Genomic DNA, 22659 nt, shown 5'->3' on the forward strand with positions numbered 1-22659 from the left:
CCATTAAAGATTAAAATCTTTACAAGTGATCTACAAAAGAAAACTGAATTGGTACTTGGTGCCCAATTTTTGTTTTTCTGTATATGGATAAAAACATTTCCATCATAAATGGATGCAGAAAAGGTATATAAAAAAAAACTGCCATAAATTAAATGTCTAAAATTCAAAATTTCCTTGGAGTGGGTCCCAAATCTTCAAATGAAATGTACACCCGTGTTAAAATAAAGTATCTGCGATATCTTCTAAAGGTGTCTCTCAGGGTGATTCATTTTTTTATGTATATATATTTTGTTTTCATTATTTTAGATAAAACGGGGATAATAAAGAAAAAAAATGTTTCACAAAAATTTGGCAGCAGGCAGAGATCCTAATAGGGCTGTGGGGAAAAACAGCTGCATGTGCAGTATGAGGAATTTTTCCAATTAGATTTGACGGCTGACAGACTTGATTTTATTCCTAAGGCAGGGTGGTTGATAAGTGTATAACAGGTTAAAACTACAAACAAGGTGTCATGAAGCAAAGTGTTATGATACATAATAGGTTTTTTATTTGTTTTTTACACTGGGAAAAGGAATGATTCATATTGAGCTTAAATCTTTCCAAAAAAGTGTTTGCTGGCTATATTTATTTAAAAACTCGAAATCGACAACATACAGGCGGATTTATTCAACGGTGTTTTCTGCAGCTCGCTGTAGGTGAATTAGCGACACCTTGAGGCCGCTGGAGCTAACTGTCCAGGTTAGCGAGCCGGTGGCTAACTGGTAACTGTTAGCTTTAAGGTTAGCCTTCCAGCCCCGTTTGCAGACACGTCCACACATACACAGTGTCTGCTGCTGGATACTCAGACACATGCTGGACTGCTGGCAGGAGAAATGCTAGCTACGAAGAGGTCTTCCACCAGTTTCTTTACATACGCAAATTGAGGTAAGATGTCTCACATGATCCCTGTCAACGCTGTCATCCACAACGCTTCCACTTCTCTCTTTTTTTTTCTTTCTAAAGTTTTTGCCAACGTTAGCCAGCAGCTCTTGTTAGCAGTTAGCTAGCAGGTTGAGTTAGTGGCTACGACTCACCGAGCCCAGTTTAAATGGAAGCCCTCACACGCGTGACTGATGTTTAATGCACAGGGGAGAGTGAACAGGATGCTCCCGAGCTGCCGTGGAATGAGTTTGTCCTGGCAAGCGGCATAAGGCGGGGAGCAGTGTATTGCTTTTAATGGTCTCCATCATGAGTCAGTGTTTAACGGTGACTCCAGAGTTCAGAGCGACCGTTTGCCAAGTTTCCTCTTCCTTCAGGAGTCGCCTCTGTCAGGGATGCTCTTGAAGCAAACTTTGTGTTGCTTATTGTTTTGTTTGTTTGTTTAAAGAAATGTTGAGCTTAGTCTTGCGGACCTGAGGTGTTCACCTCTGCTGGGCACTCGCAGCGAGCTCAGGGTTGTAGTTGGCATGTTGTGTCTCCGTGCCTTCACAGCAGCCGGTGGATTCGTCTCCTGTGACTGAGAGCTGAGCAGCAGATGGAAGAATGTGCTCTTTCAGAAAGCCAGCTGGCCCCGGTAGAGAGGGCAGGAGAGCCTTTAGGCACAAATAAGCTGGTTGAAGAATTCGTGTGTGTGTTCGTATATAAAGTGAATAGTCATGACAAAAAGCATGGGCGTAAAAGGTTAGTTTGACAGGTTCAATACGGCATGCCGGCAGCTGGCTCTCACCTTCCCACTGCTTTTTGTTGTACAATAAAGGGTTATTATTCTATTCTATTCGTGCAATGAAAGGTGTTAATGCTGCTGCTGCTGCTGCTGCTGCTGCTGAATTGGCTGCCTGACAAACCGTAATCCTCCCTGAGAAGTCTGAAAAGGCATCAAAGATTATTCTCTTAAGTAGGGATGTAGCAGTCCTTAAACCTAGACCGAAATAGAAACATCCACAGCATCTTTTGGCAATTCCATCTTCCTTTTACCATGATGACTGCCCGAGCTAGTAATTCCAGCGCTCTGTACTCCAAAGCAGGATATGGGGTATGAGAAACTTGAGTAAATACAAGATCCATTTTTAAATTGTGATTTTATTTATTAATGGAAGAAAGTCAGCTGGCCTCTCCCTTAGAGATAGGGTGAGAAGTTTGGCCATCTGGGAGGGGCTCAGAGTAGAGCTGCTGCTCCTTCACATCGAAAAGAGCCAGTTGAGGTGGTTCGGGCATCTGACAAGGATGCCTCCTGGGTGAGGTGTTCTGGTCATGTCCCACTGGGAAGAGGCCCCGGGGCAGACCCAGGACATGCTGGAGAGATTATATCTCTCGGCTGGCCTGGGAACGCCTCGGTGTTCCCATGGACAAGGCGGAGGAGGTGGCTGGAGAGAGGGAGGTCTGGGCTTCTCTGCTTGGGCTGCTGCCCCCGCAACCTGGCCCCGGATAAGCAGAAGAAGAAGATGGATGGATAGAAGTTAGCCAAACCTCCCTGGCCCTATGTGGAGAAAGTAACTGGGTCCTTATAATTAACCATAACCCATTCTGATCTACTTGAGCACTGAAGGTATTTCATACAACTTGCCTTCACCGTATTACCAAAAGTTTGAAAGGTACAAAATCACTGTCTATAGACGGGAAATTGAATCAACTTTTGTGGAAGATCATTCGTATCTCAATGTCTGGATAGTATTGGTGTCGAACGTTTGTTAACCCTAGAACACTAACCTATGGTTTTGTAACAGTATCACTAATGGTGGGTATATTTTACCTGATGATAAAACATACTTCCCATTAGCGATGGGATTTCCGGCTCTTTTTAGAGATCCGGCTCTTTCGGCTCGGCTCATTAAAAAGAGCCGGCTCTTTCGGCTCCGAACCGGCTCTTCAGGTTGTTTTGTTGCTTTAATTATTTAATCATTAACAATAATATAAAATTATGCAGAAAAGGAATTACTAATGTAAAAAAAGTGGTTTTATTTATATATGTTTATATATGGCCCCTAGAGACAAAGCACGTACAAACTCTAAAGCATATACAAACTCCAAAAAGCACGTACAAACTCCAAAACACATTTCTAGCATGAACTGAACTTCCAAAACAGAGCTACCCAGATCACTTAAATTACACAATTGAAAGCATGTGTGTATTGTTTGTGTATTTATAGACAAGCACTCATATTTGTTCAAATAATTAAAAAAAAAAATCATTTACCTGTTACTACCACACACCAAATCTGGTTGTTGATACTTCCTGGCTTGTGTAGCCACTAGGTAACAAAAGCTCAACACTGCGCCCTAGCATCCTGGAGCACTTCTGTTGGCTTTTGTACTTGATTCTGAGTTTGTACGTGCTTCTTAGTTTTTACGTGTTTTGGAGTTTGTACGTGCTTCTGGGTTTTTACGTGTTTTGGAGTTTGTACATGCTTCGGGGTTTGTAAGTGCGTCTGAGTTTTTAAGCGTTTTGGAGGTTTTACGTGTTTTGGAGTTTGTATGTGCTTTGTCTCTAAGGGCCACCATAAATATACTTTATTTATTCACTCCACATAAAATGTAATAAATAAATCATATAATACAAAGAACAACTATTTACATTTTAAACTTTTAACTATTTAAAATTTCAGCTTTTTCCTTTTAAACAAATTTAACATGAAACAACACAAAACACTGCAAACCACAACACAATTAAATATAAATTAAAATATTAAAACAAAAAGAAGATGCACATTCTCTGTCATATGGGCCTGCATGATTTCTGAATCCTTTATCATCTGCAACTGAAAATAGTGGATGATTACTATACCTTTCTAATGTGACGTTGTTGTCCCTCGCTCTCTTTCTCTCTGGCTCTGATCCTGTGCTACTGCAAGTGTAACTAACGCCCCTCCCCCCTCTGCCCAGCGCAAAGTACAGGCCGCGCGTGCGAGTTTAGCGGAAAAAAGGGCGAGAGAGAGGGTGAGAGAAAGAAGAAAAAAAAAACCCACGGCTCCCAATAAGGAGCCGGATCGCGTCGTTCACTTCAAAGAGCCGGCTCTAAGAGCCATTTCGTTCGCGAACGACCCATCACTACTTCCCATCAAGAAAGTGCAACAACACATGACAGATTGAAGTATTTTTCTTTTATTTCCTGCTATACAATGTCTCATAAAATTTAAAAAAAAAAGGTTTAAAATGAGTGAAAAATTAGGGAATCCTTAACAACAACAAAAATCCTAAAATATTATTAATAATAATTATAATGATTAAAAAGCAACTGTATTTCGGTTATTTTTTAAATTATCATTATTATTTTCTAAATTGGCTGCGAGTAATTTTAAAATTGTTTTAGTGTTCTAAAACCTTTTAATATATAATTCTTAAGCAGGACACCCAGTACTTGTACCTGTTGATCTTATACCATATTATTCGGACCATAAGGCGCACTGTCGATGAACAGGTCTGTTTTCATACAGGTGTCAAAATAAAAAACGCGCATAAGATAAGAAGTTGCAGCGCGCGTTTGCGTACATAAGATTTTCTGGAGGACGACAGACATTTGTTTAGAACTCTTAAAGATGTCGAAGAAGCTCCTTTAAGCAATTACTGTGATGTTCCTCCATCTCCAAAGAAATGTCAGAAGGAGTCCGAACCACAAAAGAAGCGTGTATTGTCGGAAAAGTGGTTGCAGGAGGTGAGCTGGCTTCAAACAAATGATGAACGCACAGAGATGTGGTGCAGAATGTGCCGTGAAATTTTAATAAATGACAAATTAATAAAAAGGCATGAACATTTTTTTGTATCGAAAAATATCGAACCGTGACACCAAAGTATCGAACCGAACCGTGAATTTTGTGTATTGTTGCACCCCTACTATCTACATCAGTAATTTCCATCCACCATTTATTGAAGTTCTGACCATTACTTCCTTCCAGAGTTGCTGGTTTCTTCTATCTGTAAGGGAAGAAATGCAGGTTTAAAGCACATCTGTGTTGGCTTCCTTTGCAAACCCTGAAACTATATCCCTTCTTTAAATACAGTCTGTGGTTTAAACCTCCTCTTTGCCAGAGTCAGCCAGTCAGAAGAAAGTTGGCTTAAAGGTAGAGTAGCTAAAATGGTTTGTTTCAGACAGGAAATTAACTGATTGTCTGCTATAAAGGATTAGTTTGAAATGTAAATCATGCAAAGCTAGGAAGAAAACAGTTGGCTATAATAATAATTATTTATTGTCTTAATCAAAGTGATTTGAGTTTTTGGTAACTGAAAAATGTCTTCGTTTGCAGAACATGTAAGCAAGTTTTGAAGTGAACAATCAATAGATTATGAAAAGCATGCATAAAATTCTCAGTGAGTCAGACATTGGTGTCTTCTAAATGTGGTCAAAGAAAAAAAAAATCATGTCGAGCCAAACTGGATATCTGAACATGGGTTTTGTATCTCTTCAGCATATCCTCATTTTATTAGATTTAACTAATGGCATACATACAGTCTCAGCTGGCTGTAAATATTATTTCATTAAATTTCACAGTGGGGACGTTAAATGGAACTGAAACCCCACAGCTACGATGTGCCCTCGTCATCGTGCTGTTACGTATCTGAGTTTGAAATAAAAAAAATTCTTCAGTCAGTTAGAGATGATAACACACAACAGCTTGTCATGCTTGACCTTTTCTTACAGTTGATTTTATGGGACACGTCATGCAAGGTGTTGAATTGATAACACAGTTTCACTTCCTATTCCTGGCTGACACCAGTATATGCTTATAATATTTCTTCTTATTTCCTCCTTTACAATGAGAAATAAGAGCTTGTGGGATTCCCTCCCTTAAAACTGGCCAAGGTGCTTCATCTAATCTCCATTTAGTTAGCTGTCACCCCTCATTAAACCTGTCCTTTTGCATCTTCCTTAGGTGATAAAAGTGATTAGCAATAACTTTACAACAAATCCCTTTTGTGGGTAGGAAAGCGAGACAACATGTTATTTAGTTGCTCTATGTTTTGATAAAGGGTGTCTTATTTTATTATAGTGTTCGCTTGAATATAAAAAAAACTGCATGACTGCTTACAAAACATGTTGTATACAGTGGAATAAACCCTAATTATAAACTTTTTAGAGAAATATTTTATTACAGTGCTGCTGATTTTGCTGTGACTAAATCCTCTGTGTGGATGAAGCCAGGAAATCTTCTGTGAACAAAAACAAAACCTCTTGACAAAGACAGTTTCTACCAATTTTATTTTTAATGCATATTAAACTCTTTCAAACTTGGTAGCTTGGTAAATATGCAGGGTACACTAATCAGCTCTGCTGCTTGACTTTCCTGAGAAGGTCAACAAATGTTACTATGACTTTATAGCAACATTATGCAGAATTGTCTCACAGTATAAGATGCATGTTCTCATTTTTCTTTTTCGTGATGACGAAACATGGTGGTAATAAATTGCTCTGTTAAGCAAAAGTAAAACCTGTGTCTCATATATAGTATACCAAACTCTCTATTGAGGCATATTTTAATGCAGATTACACTGAATTGAAGCTCATGTTGGCCTGCTCCTCACTGTGTGTGTTAGATGGCAAAACTACACTATTGTCTGCTTTCAACAAGCTCGTGATTTGCTTATGCAGACGGCTTTGTGCAGAGTATCTGGTTCATTAATGATAATTTATCCAACCACTTAAGTCTTTTCACACACACGCAGCAGCTCTCACTCTATCTGGACCCAATGGAGGCTCTGCCAGCTTCTTTTTACAGAGTATGTGTGATCTCAGACTGTGACAGCGGAAAATAATAGTCAGGTCTTTTACAGCTAATGAGTGGGGGTCGTGTCAGTTCCCTCGCCTAAACCAATGATTGGTGTTTCCAGAGGTGTCTGAAGTGGGCAATTTCCTGTTGTTTGCCATGTGCGAGAAAGGGAATATCCAACCTGATTCTCCCAGAAATCTTCAGAGTTGATGATTTCATAGATTGCTTGGGGTACATGCGCGGTAAGGAAGAAAAAACTTAGACTAGTGGTAAAATAAAGTCACCTAAAATATAGACTGATGGACACATGCCTTTTTTGTTGTTGATTACTAACCAATCCACAGTGTACAAACAATGGTAATGAGGACCGCCCTCACCAGTAAACTGTTGAAACTGCTGAAACACGATTAGTCTTGACCTCCAGAATGGGCACTGTCATTTTGATGCACAGCTATAATACTCAAAATGTCAGAGTATAAGAAATTGAAGTTTAAAGGGAAGATTTACATACCATTTTTTTGATAGTGTAACATTGCTTACTAACCCTTAGTGACCAATGCAGCAGAGCTATAATTGAACAATTTTGTGTGGGGAATACTTGCAGGCTGATAATGTGATAAATTGTGTTTGGATTCAGACACATTCTTCAGGGCATTTTTCCCAAGCTTCATATTCCCCAGAGAAATAATAAATACATCAGAAATAAAATCTCTTTGAAGACTGAATTTTTTTCCTACTGTGAAAATGTTTCAAAAATGTCAGGCTGGGATAGAGAAATGATGATTCTGTACTGAGAGGAAGGTCCACAACTCTGATAACAACAAAAATACATCAAATATGCTCTTATATATGTTTATTTATTTGGACATATGTGTAGTGAGAAATTAAACACACACACCTCCATTCTACTAAACACACTAAACACTACAGCATAAAATCAAGTGGTCTCAGATTGAATGAAGAATATAAGAAATGCTCTGAGTCAGCCGTGCGACGTGACACAGGCAACCACAGCACACATTCACCACAAAGCCAGATCAGACTGGTCAGAAACCTTTATTTAGAACCTGTGCAGCACACTGGTAACATGATCTCAGCCAGAAAAGTTAGCTCTACCTTTGACAGAGCATACAGCTCCGCCCTGCCTGAAAAGGTCCACAGGATGAGTGGTTTTCTACACAGGGAGAACTTTCACATCAGAAACCCTTAATCACCCTTTAGACTGAAGGGTTATATGAGAAGAACACTTCAAAGCCTAACAGCTGGTTGGATAATATCTGACCTTCCATGTCTATAACTGCCCCGGCCAAATGAGAAAAGTCTTTTGGACTGTTGTGTAGGTACACTGCCTTTACACTGATGAGGGAAATGCAGGTAAAATCCATTGTCCTGTATGAATCCACTCAAAGAATTTATAGCAGTCATGAAGGAAAGGGTGTGATGAAAGATGTATGGAGGTAAAGAGAGTCATAGAAGCTAAAAGGTGTTTCTGTTTTTTGTTTTTCTTCCCAAAGTTGAAATATGGACTCCATCTCCCGAACTTGCTGTAGCTCAGTAGACGGAAGTCTTTTCATATTTTTTGATATCAGTATTTAAATGGAAGTTGGACTGTTTAGATTTTAAGATACCAGCCTTATAAAATACACCACTTAATCAACTGTGGCCACAATCATGTTATACTGGCATGTTTGTGCAGCAGATGGTGTTTGCAGCAGTTCAAGAAACTAGCTTCTGTGTAAACAGGATGTAGTGGTGTGATAAAGATACTACATACAAACAGATAATACATACAGAAGATGCTGACATATTAACCACTTGTATTTGTGGTTGGTTTGGTTGATTTGTGCATTTTCTCAGCATAGCTGGCTGAATAATGAAACATAAGACCAAGAGCACTGAATTCATGATTTGGGTCCAGCATCTAAATGTTAAATAAACTATTTTATTATTTTATTTTTTATTATACTACTATTTGCTACATGCCAAAGACAGACGTTTGTCAGAGAAGACTAACAGCCACAGTACGACAACATGAAGCAAGTGATTATTTCCCCACCCTCTGTTCCTCTTTCTGACTTCCTATTTTACATACAGAGACAGTTTGATGAATGATATGGCATGTGGTGTGTATTTAAATGCCATTAAGGTTTGACTTCTTGCATGTATTTGAATCTATGCAAACTGATTAAAATTAGCAAGATTCTGTGTAAAACTAAACACAACCATCTGAGAGACTCTGCAGTAATGAACCTGGGTAATGCTCCAGTCTATGTCGTAAATTGTCTCAGTGCGACGAGAGCTTTTCTCTTTTTTTAGTATAGTATGTTGCTAAGAACTGTACAAACTAAAAATATAAATTGAGAAATTTAATATTAATTGTTTAATATTACATCTGGCCTAAGCCTCATCTAAATTATTATTATTATTATTGTTATTATATTACAGTCTCACTATCTGACTGTCTCTTATGGACCTGGGTGAGACTAACAGCAATTCAGACAAGCCCCTGTGATGAAAAAGAAATCACGGGACATGGCTACTCTGTTGAGGATAGGGTCACTGAGGCACCACCATGGAGCAAAACCTGGGAGATGGGTGCTACAGGAGAGACCATGGTGGCTGGGCCCATAAGGTCTGGCTGAACACAGTCTGAAAGCAAGACAGGGGGGGGCATTAGGCACTGTGTTTGCTTCTCCTCTTCACTTCTCTTTCAGTATCAGTGCTGATGTGGCGATAGTATCTGGTGACAGCTATCAGTCATGAGAATACTGCTACTCCTTATTGGTGGGCATAAATAAAAGTGAATGCATGATTTTGCAGCAGGGCGCGAATCAACCAATGTAATGCATCCAATGTATCTTGTAATAATTGTTTTGTTTGTTCAGTATCATAAAAATGTCTGTTTCATTTTTCTGTTGTGAAGATAGCTAAGATTTCTTTGAGTCTCAATGTCCTGTTGACCTTCCAGTTTCATTTATCAGTGCTTGTTATAAGGCAAGGATGGTCCTGACTTTAGATCAGGTCACACAAAGTATTTCTGACCCAGTTAGCTAAACATATCACTGCATTTGAACAGTGACCATGTGTAGGTAATGAAAACTACACTGTCCGTCCCTCCTGTCCCATGTGAGCATCTGGTAGTAGTAGTTGGGGACATGGTTGTTTAAAAAAAAGACTCTGTTGTTGTGTGTTTGAGCCAGTGGGCACAGTCCATATCTCATACTAGCTAACTTGAAGTGCTCTAAATTAATTCTCATCAGGCCAGAAAAACCCAACACTTTCTATTCAACTTATCATTCAAATGGTAAATTTGATATGCTGGATTGGTGTGTCAACTAGGGCTGGGCCATATCATACCGTTCATGGTAATACCGGTATAATGTTGGGCAACGATAAGAAAATGAAATATCGCAATAGAATATGGGTAAAACGCGGATGCGCAGTGCCTTTGTTTTCATACGCACATGCCGGAAAAAGCATGGCGGTGACGGCGAATGAGAAGGGCGAAAGCGGATCATGGAATTAAACAGACAAACCAGAACTGGTTTGTAAAAATGCTGCAACTTCAGTGGTGTGGAACTGGTTTAGCTTTCGTCCGTCAGATACACAACAAAGCACTATTTTTGGTAGAGCATGCTAGCGGGCCGTCGTTATTACCGTGTTTTTTGGAAAATATGGCACACTTATAATCAATCCTTTGATTTTTCTGAATTTTTCTGAAAAATTTTCTGAAAATCAACATAATATTACCGTATTGTGTGTGTGTGTATAACCTCTTTTTAAGTTTTGTGGATATTATACATGGTTGTGCTGAGGATATGTCGGCCAATTTCCACTGGAAATGTCTTTTGGTTAAACTGTCAGCAAGGAATTTGCACTGTTACATTTTTATATAACTTTAATGCACATAATAAACAGCTGCTTGTTTAAGTGAAAATACATTGATGGTTTGTTTTTTTCTTTTGCACTGATAAAGTTGTGGAGTTGTAAAGTATTTTGTCTAGTATCGATTATATCATCAGTTATATCGTTAACGCGAATTTTCAAATGTATATCGTGATAAATATTTTTGGTCATATCGCCCTGCTCTAGTGTCAACTCTGCAGAAACGTTGAAAGGATACCAGCCATGGTTGGAAGGTCTTGGTCTCGTCCTAAAGTCTGCTAAGCTAAAAGAGGGGTTGAATCCTAATAGGTGTTAGATGCATTGAACTAACAAGGCTTATCTGCCCCAATTCTGTCTCAGACACTTTTGGGATATGTACCTAATTCTTTTTATAATTAGTTCTGCTTGTAATTTTTTAAAAATGGTATATTGGTGGGATTGCATATAGCATATGAGACTCAGCCACCGAGGTGACATTGTTCTAATGTTTTGGTTCTTTCTAATATTTGTCTTGTGAAGCTCATACTTTTTTTCACCTCATTATCAACACATTCAACTCTACCGGAGCATCCTTCTCCTCCTCCTTTTATGCTTCTCCTCATTTTCTCCTGCCGAAAGATGGCCACACTCCTCTCACGCTTATTTCAGTTGCTTAGCAACCAGAAGGAGATGCTTTTTTGGGGTGATACTTTGTGGTGGAACCGGAGGCGAGGTGAGGTGTGTACTGTTCAGGAATTAATCGCTCATGAATGCAGTTCCACTGAAGAGAGGCCGTGTGGAGCACTGTTTAAAGGAAAGCATTCATTAAAAGATGTCATTGTTCCTTTAGTCAATGCCTGACAAGTGTTCGAATTACCATTGGTTGGGTGAGCTAGGCCACCGTCAAATAAATCAACCAAATGAAAGAAAACAATTCATATGTTTTTGTCATTATTCATATGCACTTGTTTCATTTGTTCTTAGTACAAGAGTCCCCCTGCCTTTTACTGTCATTTACAGCTGTGCTAGTTTCACTTCTCTCTGTTCTGTTTCACTACCATCATTTATGTCTGTTTCACTTGCACAGAAAACAGAGGAAAGTGAAAGGAATATGAAGTTTTTTCATGTTGACAACACCACTCTACTTCACTGCAAGCGTAATAAAGTCTCCCCAATGAGTGCGAATCATTTAAAGGTGTTGGAGACATGGCAGTTTATTACAAAATGTGTAGTTTTCATTAGAACACTAAAACTAGAAAATGCATTTTCTCAACAAACTGCAGTGTGAATGCTGATAGCTGAAATGAAATAATTGCTAAATGTTAAATTAAAAATGTTGAATGAGCTGAAAAACAGAATTTTTCACCTGAAAACAAAAGTGTAGAAATGTTGAAAGCTGACATTCACACAGAAGAAATTGAAAAGTAGCTGAACATGTTTAAAATGTAGATGAGAAAAAGCTGAGTGATGACAAAACAACATTTGGAGTCAGAAAAAGCTCCCAAAATACATCAGAAAATAAAATGCATCTCTATGGATTACTTAGAACATACTCAAATCACTTGGATCCACACAGTTCAAAAAGTTTACATCTTTGGGCTTTGAAAGACAGCCTGTTGGAAAGAGAACAATGATGGCTACGTTTTGAGGGTGAAATGATGGCTGTAGAGCACAGGTGTCGAACTCCAGGCCTCGTGGGCCGGTGTCCTGCAGGTTTTAGATGTGTCCTTGATCCAACACAGCTGATTTAAATGGCTAAATTACCTCCTCAACATGTCTTGAAGTTCTCAAGAGGCCTCGTAACGAACTAATAATTTGATTCAGGTGTGATGACCCAGGGTGATATCTAAAACCTGCAGGACACCGGCCCTCGATGCCTGCTGTAGCGCAAGCACTGTGCACACGGTGGCAGTCGAAAGATAAGTTTTTAAGATGAATCTTGGCAGTGACAGACAGAGCTCATTAAGCAGGCAGGTGTGAGCCACCTGGGGTGGGGTGCCACTCCAGCCAGTGGCACCCCACACACACACGTGCCTATCTGCTGCTGGTTTAAATAAACAGAAAAGTGACTCCGAAACAAATGCTTCCCAATAGGGCTGTTCGATATAACGATATATATCGGATGACGATATAAAAACGTCTATCGTTTCATTTTACGCTATCGTTTGTTTTGTGGTGTCGCAAAATAAACTGTTTACGGCAATATTTGTTCATCGTTTTGATGGTCACTGTAGTGGCTATATTAATTTCTTAAAGTTCTCTCTTTCTTTTACATTTTATATAACCACACTACGGACGGACAAGCGCCTGTTTTTATGCGTTGTGGTTAGCAACAACGACGGTAACAGCATCGCCTGTCCACTTGTTTATGTTCCACATAAACCTTTCACAATAAAGCTCAAGATCCTGTTGAGACTTTTCAAAATAAACTGAATCACGTGAAAGAGCAGATTATTTACGAATGAGAATTAAAAAAGAGCCGCCAGGTGCTAAAAAATAAACCTTAGACTCAAACGTTAGAACAGGCTTTTCCCCGCAGCACGCCGTGTAATAAATACTCACAAAGAAAACGGCGGCCTTTACAACTTATGCCTAAAAATGTATAGTTTCATGCATCGGTTAAAACACTCGACTCCAGCTACATGACACGCAGCTGGAAACACTTCCCGCAAGATGAGCTGCCCGAGATTCACATAGTTTACAGAAAATGTTACATTTTTGTGATTTATATCGCTATCGGGACGATAGAATTCTTATATCGGGATATGAGATTTTGGTCATATCGCACAGCCCTACTTCCCAACAGAAAACTACAAGTAGTATTGACAAAAAATTTTTCACTGCGAGCGCCAGCAATGTCCAGTCTACAGAATTCTCAGTTTTCATGTCTGTCGAATTTATTATATGGACGTGGTGACAGTGTAAAGGCAGCCCGTACTTCTGATTTTCAGACGAATTTTGGGAGCCATTTTAACATTGGACTCTATGGAAAAGTTTCATGGAGGAGACTGTGCATTGGTGGCATTTATGAAAGAACCATAACATCCATTACAATAACAATAACATTGGATGAAAGAGGGAAATGGTGGCGATGTTTTGAGGGTAAAATGATGGTTGTAGACCAAACGCTGTGGACAACGCAGCAGTTTAAAGAAAAGATTTTAAGATAAATTTTTCCCTTGCTCCCACTCAAGCAGTTGACCTGTCTCACTCATATTAACATTCTGTCCCATACACACCCATTATAAACTCTGAAACGGGTAAAAAAAAAAAAGCATGGAACTTAAACTGGAACTGAAGAAAAAGTATAAAAGATATTAAAAAAGACAAATACAAGCTGAATAGTTCAATGTTGTGGCTTCATTTTATAGTTTGAATGGTGTCTGTCGGTCAGTGTATGTGGAAGTAGAGTTAAAAGAGGAGTAAGTTGAATGAGAATTTGAAGATTCTCCCATTGAAATACATTGTAAATGTTTGTTGAATAAAGTTGAATAATTTAGAAAAATATAAAAGTTAAAAATGATAAAAATACAAGCACGCATGTCTAAAAGAAGAGGAATCTAACAGTGGTTGAATGTTTTTTCTAAGTTGAACAGTGTTGAAGGAGATAGCGTACAAAAAACATACGTAAGATGAAAAGTAGAAGAACAATACTGTGGATGCTTAATCAGCATCCACACTAAATGAAACAAAAATGGGAGCTGAGAGGAAACAGTAAGGCACACAAAATGTTGATGTAAAAGCCCAGCTGCAACACTTCTGTATGGAAAGAACCTCAAGTCACTTCAGTAAGTTTTTGCTTTGTTCTCCATTTCTTGAAATCTAAATTCTTTAACCTCCTAAGACCCAAACTCCTTCTCTTTGCTATTTGGGCTGATTGGGACATGATGAATGTAAAAACAAAGAATGTTTGTTTAGCATGCCAATACCAGACCTTGCTGATCTGACATAAGAGCAGAGCACGCTGCATGTTGTAAAGTCCCAGCTTGCTTCCCCTCACCTCTCCAATTACACAAGGGGCAGCTCTCTTAAGCTGCCCCTTGTGTAATTAACAGAATCTCAGGAGTCTTTATTAAGAGTGGAAGGATTGTCAGTGCACTGCAAAGCTTGTTCATCTTATCAAGTCTACTCTGTTTCTCAAAACTTTGAATATTTCAATATAACATAGAGCTTACTGTATATGATTATTTGATTTACTTTAAAAGTATGAATCGGGGGGGAACGTACTGGGGTTGTTCACTATTCTCATTTTAGCTCAGTATGAGAGTCATTTACAGCTGTGTCAGATCAGTCAAACGTGGCATGTTGTTGCAATGCTGTTGCAGGGTCCATGCTCAAAGATGCTGCTGATCAGACACCAATCAGGCACCTGATGATCATTGCCTAGGGTAGCAGAAGATTAGAACAAGAGCCAATACCAGATTTGGGAAGTTTTTAATTTGCACAGCCTAATTGTGCTGCTGTACCCATAATATTCATTGCAAACATGGTGCCAAGAAGAAATAAGATATAAAGTATAAGATTTATTGCCAAGAAACATCGTTACAATAAAGAAATAATCAACCAAAAATAAATTCCCAGCTTTTTTGATTGGGTTTATTTTGTACTGTCGCTTTTTAAAAACAAACAGAAAAACACGTCTAGGGTTTACTTATGGGACTGCATATAGGAGTTTGGAGATTAAATGACATTATTGATTTAGGTGATAGGTCCAGTAATAAAAATGTCTGTATTGCACTTTTTAAAGTGTAAAGTGTTTTACAGTTTGAATAGCCACTCATTAAAGATAATTATACATGTTCCACCAGACATAGGTTTGACTATGACCAACAAGTAATGGGAGAATGATTAAAGTAAAGCTAACCTATAAAAATGATTTTTCAGCAGTCATTTAAAACAAACTAGAGATTCAGCTGGACTGAGGAAGGCTATTTCAGAATATTGGTGCTACAACCCCAAAAGTGTCTTCTGGTTTTAAAGTAAGAGGATGGAACAGAGATGTTGATCAGACGATCTGAGGGGCTGTCAGCTGTAATAATGTCTCAGTAGCTCTGCTATATAAACAGGAGTCTGACCATGTAGAGCTTTATATGTTAATAATAGAATTTTAAAGTGACTTCTGAATTTTGCTGGAAGCAAGGTGTGATATGTCCAAAATGATGCCAATGTTCTTGGCATATTCTGATTCTGATATGTTTTGATATTGCTAGGGAGTAAGCTGATGTAATGACTGACCTCTCTGAAGAAGTTGCTACCAAGTTGCTAAGAACCACAGTTTTAGGCCAGAATTCAGATGGAGGGGATTTGTGTGAGGCACTGAATGAGAAAATACTGTTGTTAATATAGTGGCATGGTCAGAGATGTCTAGTAGGACTAAAAAGGAATATTCAACTCTATCCAAGTGTATAAGACTGCCATTAGTAATATTCAGTAATAGAGTTTTAGTTCTGTGTTTTCATCGGTAACCAGAATTTATCAAAGACATTGTTTCTCTTCACCAACTGAAAGAGGTGATGAATGACAACTTTCTCAAGGCTTTTTAAAAAGAATTGCAGTTTGGAAATGGGTATGTAATTATCTAAAACAATGGGATCTAGGGAGGTTGGGCTGGAAGACATGCACATATATGAGACTATTGATAATAGAAAAAGTATGTGTTAATATGGACACAACAGAAAACTGAAATTTCAATCTGGCATTCAACAGGAAGAAGGCATGGACAGTCTCTTGGGGGCGGGTGGATTTAGTAGGTCAGCAGAGCATATGCTGTGCAACTTTGAGACAAGTGGTGATGGTGGAGCAGCAGTATTAGCATGTTAGTGTGGAAGAGTAAACTGTGGAGGCCAATTACATTAAGCATTTTCTGGTGTTTTATGCTTTCTATATACAGTTGTCCTGCCAAGGACAACAGCCCTGATTTAAACATGTTTAGGATGTTAGATATTAACTAAGAGTAGCACAATAAGCACCCTATCACTTATGACTATTATGACTATTGAATGGTAGTTGGAGTTTTAATGGTCAATGGCTTTTCTCCATAGAACACCAGGAGGCAGTTGGTACTCGAGGTAGCACATTTTTCACAGGAGTTTAATTTTGATAAGTGTGTTTTTTATGTGGGACATAGATTGTAGAGTGTAACAGAATAGCAGTGATTTTTAACATGTAAAAATAGCATAGTGATATGTGACTAAACTCTGTGTGCTAAGGACGGGCACATGCGCTATGTTTCTTCTTAGTAGGTAGGTGGGCCAGAGGTAAGCGTGTGGCTAGGGTTCATGGAAATGATAGATTAAGACGTAAATGTGTAGCTATATTTCATATAAGATGTAAATCTTAAAATATTTGTTTATTATCCTAACCTAATACCAGATTTTCCTTATAAGAAAACTATGTTTTGACTCAGTACTGCTGATTTCACATATTTCAAAGCAGGGTTAGAGAAGGGGTCTCTTGCCTGTGGTTGAAGAACAAAGACGTGGTGGAGGAGGAGGAGGTGGGTGTATGAGACACAAAAGATGAGAGGCCTACAACAGTACACGCTCGTCTCTTCAGCAGCTGAGCTAATCCACATGCTAGCTGTCTTCATCGTATTCACAGTGGGGGCCATTAAAGTGTCCGGCTGGATGACCATTTATCTATTTAGGTTTGTAGGCTGGTTGGACAGAAGCTGTTGTGCAGACTGTATCTATTCATTTCCCTAAAGCAGGTTTAGGGCAGATTGCCGCTGCACAGTTGCTGGGCTTTGTGTTTATTTTATTACATTTAGTACCAGTCTTCATTAACGTGTTACAGTGTGCAATAACGGGCACCTCAGGGTATATGCGTGTCCTAAAAGAGGCGGATCATGGTGTCCTGAATACACTGACCAAACGGTTTCTTGGTACATTGCAGGGTTTTTTTTAATTAAAATTTTTTTAATGAATTTTTATTGTGCTTTAGATACGTGCTTACCTATAACTGTCAAACAGAGCAAACACCAATATTTATGCCACTGTACAGCAGTCTCATGACAGCAGGTGAGTAACACTACTATTAAGTTTCTTTCTGTCTTCTATATAATTTCCACTCGCAGTTGCTCTGTTTAATTGTAATCTTACATAACTATCTACTGTGTGTTGTTGTTGCTATTATTATTGTTATTATTATTGCTAAAATAATTCACATTATTGATAATATTGCAATTTAATTTTAAAGTCTTCTGTGCAAGTTTGATTGATGTTGTGATCATGGCAGAACATTTTTGTTCTGGCTCGCTGATGGCCGTGTGTGTGCGTGTGTGCGTGTGTGTGTGTGTGTATGTGTGTCAATAGCAAGTAAATACACAGTAGTCTCCAATGCTCTGCTTCATACTTGTTTCAATTTGTCGAACTAACAGATGAAAGCCCCCTGCCCCCTTCGCTGCTTCATTGTGTGTGTGTGTGTGTGTGTGTGTGTGTGTGTGTGTGTGTGTGTGTGTGTGTGTGTGTGTCCTGTTTGTATCTGTAGCCCTACCTCTGCCTTTTCTCTCTTTCTCTTTTTTATCATCTAAATATGCTTCCCCCTTGCTTTCCCGTTTCTCGTCCATTCTCATATTTTCCTCTGTTATCTTTTTCTCATCTGCTCTTTTATTCGATCCAGTCTGCTTGTGTTTCTCCTTCTTTCTCCCCCCCCCTTTTCTCCTTTCCTCCTTTCCTCTCTCCATCTAGCAGTAGTTGTCAGTCAGTCTTTGACAGCTTTCTCTCTCTCCCTTCTGTGTCCTGACGTCACTCTCTGTTTGCATAGCTATTGTCTTACAACGGCTGCAGTAACAGTGGCAGGAGCTTCCTTGCCAAATTTTCTTTTTTCACTCCCTCCTTTTAGCTCTCCTCTCCCCAGGAAAGACTCTCCCTCTCCCCCACAATCTCACGGTCTCTCTCTTCATTAGTAAATCGTACAGTGGAATGAGAAGTGAGAGAGTGATGGAGAGGATAAGGAGGAGGAGGATATAGACTGCAGAAAAGCAGAGATGCAGTAGCTAGCCACAACCACTTCTCCGTGTCTGGATTTGCTGCGGCTGTGAAGGATTTCTGCCAGTTTTTATTTTATGTTTATTTAGTACTTGATTTAATCCTCCAAAAGCCTCCTTTTTTTGGCAGCTGCACTAGCTGTGTGTGTTTGTGTGTGTTTGGAGGAGGGCTTTTAAAGCAGCAACGGATAGCGGAGCTGGGGCATCTGGCTGTCTGGGAGGCAGCGACGGCCGGCTGGCTGCATTGTGTTGCTTTGATGACCCCCGCTGTGTAGCTGCCTGCTCATCAACCTCCCTTCTCTCTCTTTCTCTCTCACCCTCCCCTTTCTCTCTCCTCTCTTTCCTCCTCCTCCTCCTCTCTCTCCATCACAGCTCCCGGCCCAGCCATGTTCGGCACTGAGTCTTCATGTAAGTACCATCACCATCCTTCCGTCTGCCCTGCGTTTGTCTTTGTTTATGGACCTTTTATATTCTTGTGTGTGTGTTTTATCTGAGGATGAGGAGGAAAGGGAATATGCTAGCTTTCCTCTTCTGTTGCGTTCCATCTTTCCTCATCTCCCTCTCCTCTCTTGTCTTCTTCCTGTTTTGCCTCCATGGTTGCTGGTGGCAGATTGCATGGGGAGAAATCTGGGATCTACCATTTTAGCACAGAGGGTCGGCACTACAAGCTAGCTGGACATGCTGACTGAACCGCCTACCCTGTATTCTCTCTGAGCCTTACCGTGTGTGCATTTCAAATTACCACAAAAAAATGACCTCCCGTCTCTATGCATTTTCTGTCCTCTTCATAGTAATAGCTTGCTCTTTGAATGAACATGTGTTCTTGTGCATGTTTATGTGAGTGAGCATGTCGGAAGATGGATGCTTTGACCAGAGTTGCATTGTCTCCAGAAGCATCAGTCTGCGCTCTGCTTCTTTCTTACGGCTCAGTCAGATCGCTGCGAGGTGTGAGCTTAGCATTTCCTGTCTTAAATGCTACTGAATCAAGCATAGCACACTGCTCTTCTATATGTATGCACGTGTGTCTTTGGACACCAGTCAGCCCCTCACCTCCCTCTGAAGTGTTACTAGTGTTGACGTTAAGGTGAGCCAGTGTACTTGTTTCTCCCATTACAAGAATCCTTTTTGCTTTGATCAATACTGTGATGGCTCACTCTACTACCTGCTCATTGTTTTCAGAAGGCCTGAGCTTATGTCATTGATCCTGTCTTGATTGCACAGTCGAGGCTAAAACTAACTTGTTGTTTTGATGTGGGATCATAGCTAGCATGCACACTGGCAATTGCACCAGGAGTGGTTTAGGAGCCAAACAGCAGAGCCTAATCTTTGTTTATGAAATGTGCAGCTGATTGGATGACACTGTGCAATATCTTGTAATGGCTTAATGTTGTTGTTGGTGGAGTTTTATTAATTTTTTTTTTTTTAAAAATTAAAAGTGGAGATCTTTAGATTTACAATTGCAGGCAGTCATTTTATGAATCAGAAAAGAAGCAATAACAACTTAGATGAAACTTGTATAAAATATACAACTCCTGCAAATAGTTTAAAGTGTGCTTAGATGCTTAACATGTCTGACCTACCTTTGAACATGCACGCCATTTCCAAGGAAACATATTAATGGAAATGTTAGAGCATGCAGGCATAGACATCTTGCGTACTCCAACATCTGCATTTCCACTTAAATAAATAATACACACATGACTATCAGTGCTTGGTTCATCTGAAATGACTCCAGGTTACAATGGCAGCACGTCTTTAACTGGCAACAATCCTCTGAGGAAGTAAGTGGTGCATCCAAAATGGGGTTATGAAAATGGAAAATACAATTATTTTCCAGTGGAGGGAAAAAAGTTAATACATAAGATAACACTCTAGTCATTGCTTTAAAGATGTACAGACCAGTCATGCTTTAGTGCATAGTCAACTCGTGATGGTGCATTTCCATCCAGGAAAAAGCCCTGTAGTGCAGTAGTACTGTCTGATTTCAAATTAAATGGTGTTGTAGCTAACTCCCGCTTTAGATAGTAATTTGTATTTCTGTACTTCATTACTTTTTCATTAGATGTAATAATTTTATATCAGATGCACAGTTGTTTATGGACACAATTCTACTTGGCTATAGCAGAGATGGTACCTGTGACCTTTATTTGGCAGCTTCTCCTCGCTGCCCACTATTCTGAGTTCTGTCCCATTTTGACACAGGCCTGCCAGTCTTTCCATTTTGTCATGTCTGCAGTTTGATACAGGTCGGTTAGTAAAGCATTACTGCGTGGGTTTTTTTGTTTTTGTTTGTTATTAAACAGTAACTCAAAGGACATAGTGCTGCATTAAATCTGCAGCAAATCCATAACACAGACGAGAGGAGGTCAAGTATGAGTATAGTTCTGATCAGTTCACAGGATATGATTATAGGAGATCGTGAGCACAGTGTTTGCATTTCTTTATGAAAGGATGTACACTTATTTGACTGATGTTTTTAAAATTACAAGTCAGAGCTCGCGATCGTAAACATGCCTTGAACAAACACATTTACAAACTGTTGTGCTTTCCTTGTGGTCATCATACTCGGCCACCTGGCAAATTAAACTGGAAGTACTATCATGCAAAATTTGGCCAATCCCACAGATTCTTGTTTGAACAATACTCTCACCAACACAGTGTATATGTAATGGTGGATGTGGATATTCTTATTTCCACACATCTTTGTAGGAAGTCATTTGTGACTTCTTGAGTGTTTCCTGACAATAAGCACAGACAGACAAAAACACAACGTTCATTCAGCTCTTTAGGTTTAAGTAATAAACTCAACAGTGTTTGTTGACATGGTTAAGCGGGACCCATTTTTATAGGCTTTTTCCCTTGAAATAGCTTTGTTGTGGAAACGGCTTGGGTCCAACAAACACTGCAACAGGAAACAAACCATGGTGATTTTTAGTGTTTATTCGAAACACTAAAATCGTCTCTGGAAATCCTTTGTATAAGATCATTTATTATAGGAAACCATCCTGCAATACATAGACTATCTTACTTTATCTCTTATTTTTGGGGCTAGATGAAGCTTTCATTTCCTTGTGATCATCTTTGGTATTGGTTTCAAATCATAAGCTAGTTATCTACTGTAGACACATGGACTTGACAAAGGCTTGTCAAGTCCTGTTAAGCTTTCGCAGCAGACTGTGTGGAACTGAGAAAGAACTCAGGGGTGTCTGATTTGCGTTTTGTTCAGAAGATCATCTCCTCTCAAGTAGGTGTAGACGGTTAGAGGAACAAAATCTTCTAGATAATCCTAATTTAGAGCTCAAATGTTATATATTCATCCTTTTTTTGGTTTGTTTTTTTGCAGTGTTTTGCTGTTTTAAAATGAGCTATATTTTGAGACATCGCAGTTAGAGTGACTAGTCTATTTTGAGCTCTGTGCAGCATTGACATTGTAGGTCGGTGTTCAGGTTTGGTGGGAAATGTGCCGAATTGCTTTCTGGCTCTAAAATCTGTTCTCCCTTTCTAATAAGAACAGATGGTAGCAGGAGAGAAAAGCCTGGGAAGTCACTTCCAACATGTTTGTCCTCTTCAGTACAGCAAAAGATAAAATAAATGTGCACCATATTTATTGATTCTTGTTATATAAAGTAGAACTAATTTGGCAGTACATGTAGGATATTATATGGATGTGACAGCTGTAATTTTTCTGTATCTGCTTATTCAACAATTTTCTTTTATTTATTTATTTATTTTTACAGTTGAGCAAAAGGAAATTTGACTTTATAACAGGTGAACAAATACAGATAAAATATGTGCTAATGCAGCAGAAGTCTGTTAAACCAGACTAATATTTTTATATCATGAATTAAATTTTCCCAAAGGTGTTATGGAAGTGTTGAAATATACTGGCAATTCCTCTGTTTTAAACATCCACCTGGATTTCTAAAGTTATGGATATCAACTACCTTGCACACTTCTGTGAACAGTTACCTTGTGTCACAGACATAACCCCCCCCCCCCCCCCCCCCCCCCCACACACACACACACACACACACACACACACACAGATGGGACTTATTTGTACATACATTTGACCTCAATAGCTGTTACCTTCCTGTCCCCTTCTTTTCAGCAAAGTGGGTTTTAGGTAAT

The 22659-nt window shown here is 39.2% G+C and overlaps 1 protein-coding gene across 6 annotated transcripts in view; it reads left to right on the forward strand.

Annotated features, from left to right (window-relative positions):
* The first annotated feature begins 775 nt into the window (after positions 1-775).
* The window catches only part of LOC102785930 (suppressor of tumorigenicity 7 protein homolog), a 56826-nt gene continuing 34942 nt past the window's right edge, over positions 776-22659 (forward strand). Inside the window, exons 1-2 of one of the 6 annotated variants that reach the window (XM_035914963.2) lie at positions 776-924; positions 18901-18936. In XM_035914963.2, coding sequence (XP_035770856.1) covers positions 18915-18936 — 22 coding nt within the window. In that variant the 5' untranslated portion in view covers positions 776-924; positions 18901-18914. Of the gene's footprint in view, positions 925-17485; positions 17561-18900; positions 18937-22659 lie in introns of those variants that run through there. The other 5 variants (XM_087843340.1, XM_087843341.1, XM_087843342.1 and 2 more) reach the window with 5 other exon arrangements.

Source organism: Neolamprologus brichardi, chromosome 7 (genome assembly GCF_056152115.1).
Source record: "Neolamprologus brichardi isolate AB-2024 chromosome 7, ASM5615211v1, whole genome shotgun sequence".
Classification (NCBI taxonomy): domain Eukaryota; kingdom Metazoa; phylum Chordata; class Actinopteri; order Cichliformes; family Cichlidae; genus Neolamprologus; species Neolamprologus brichardi.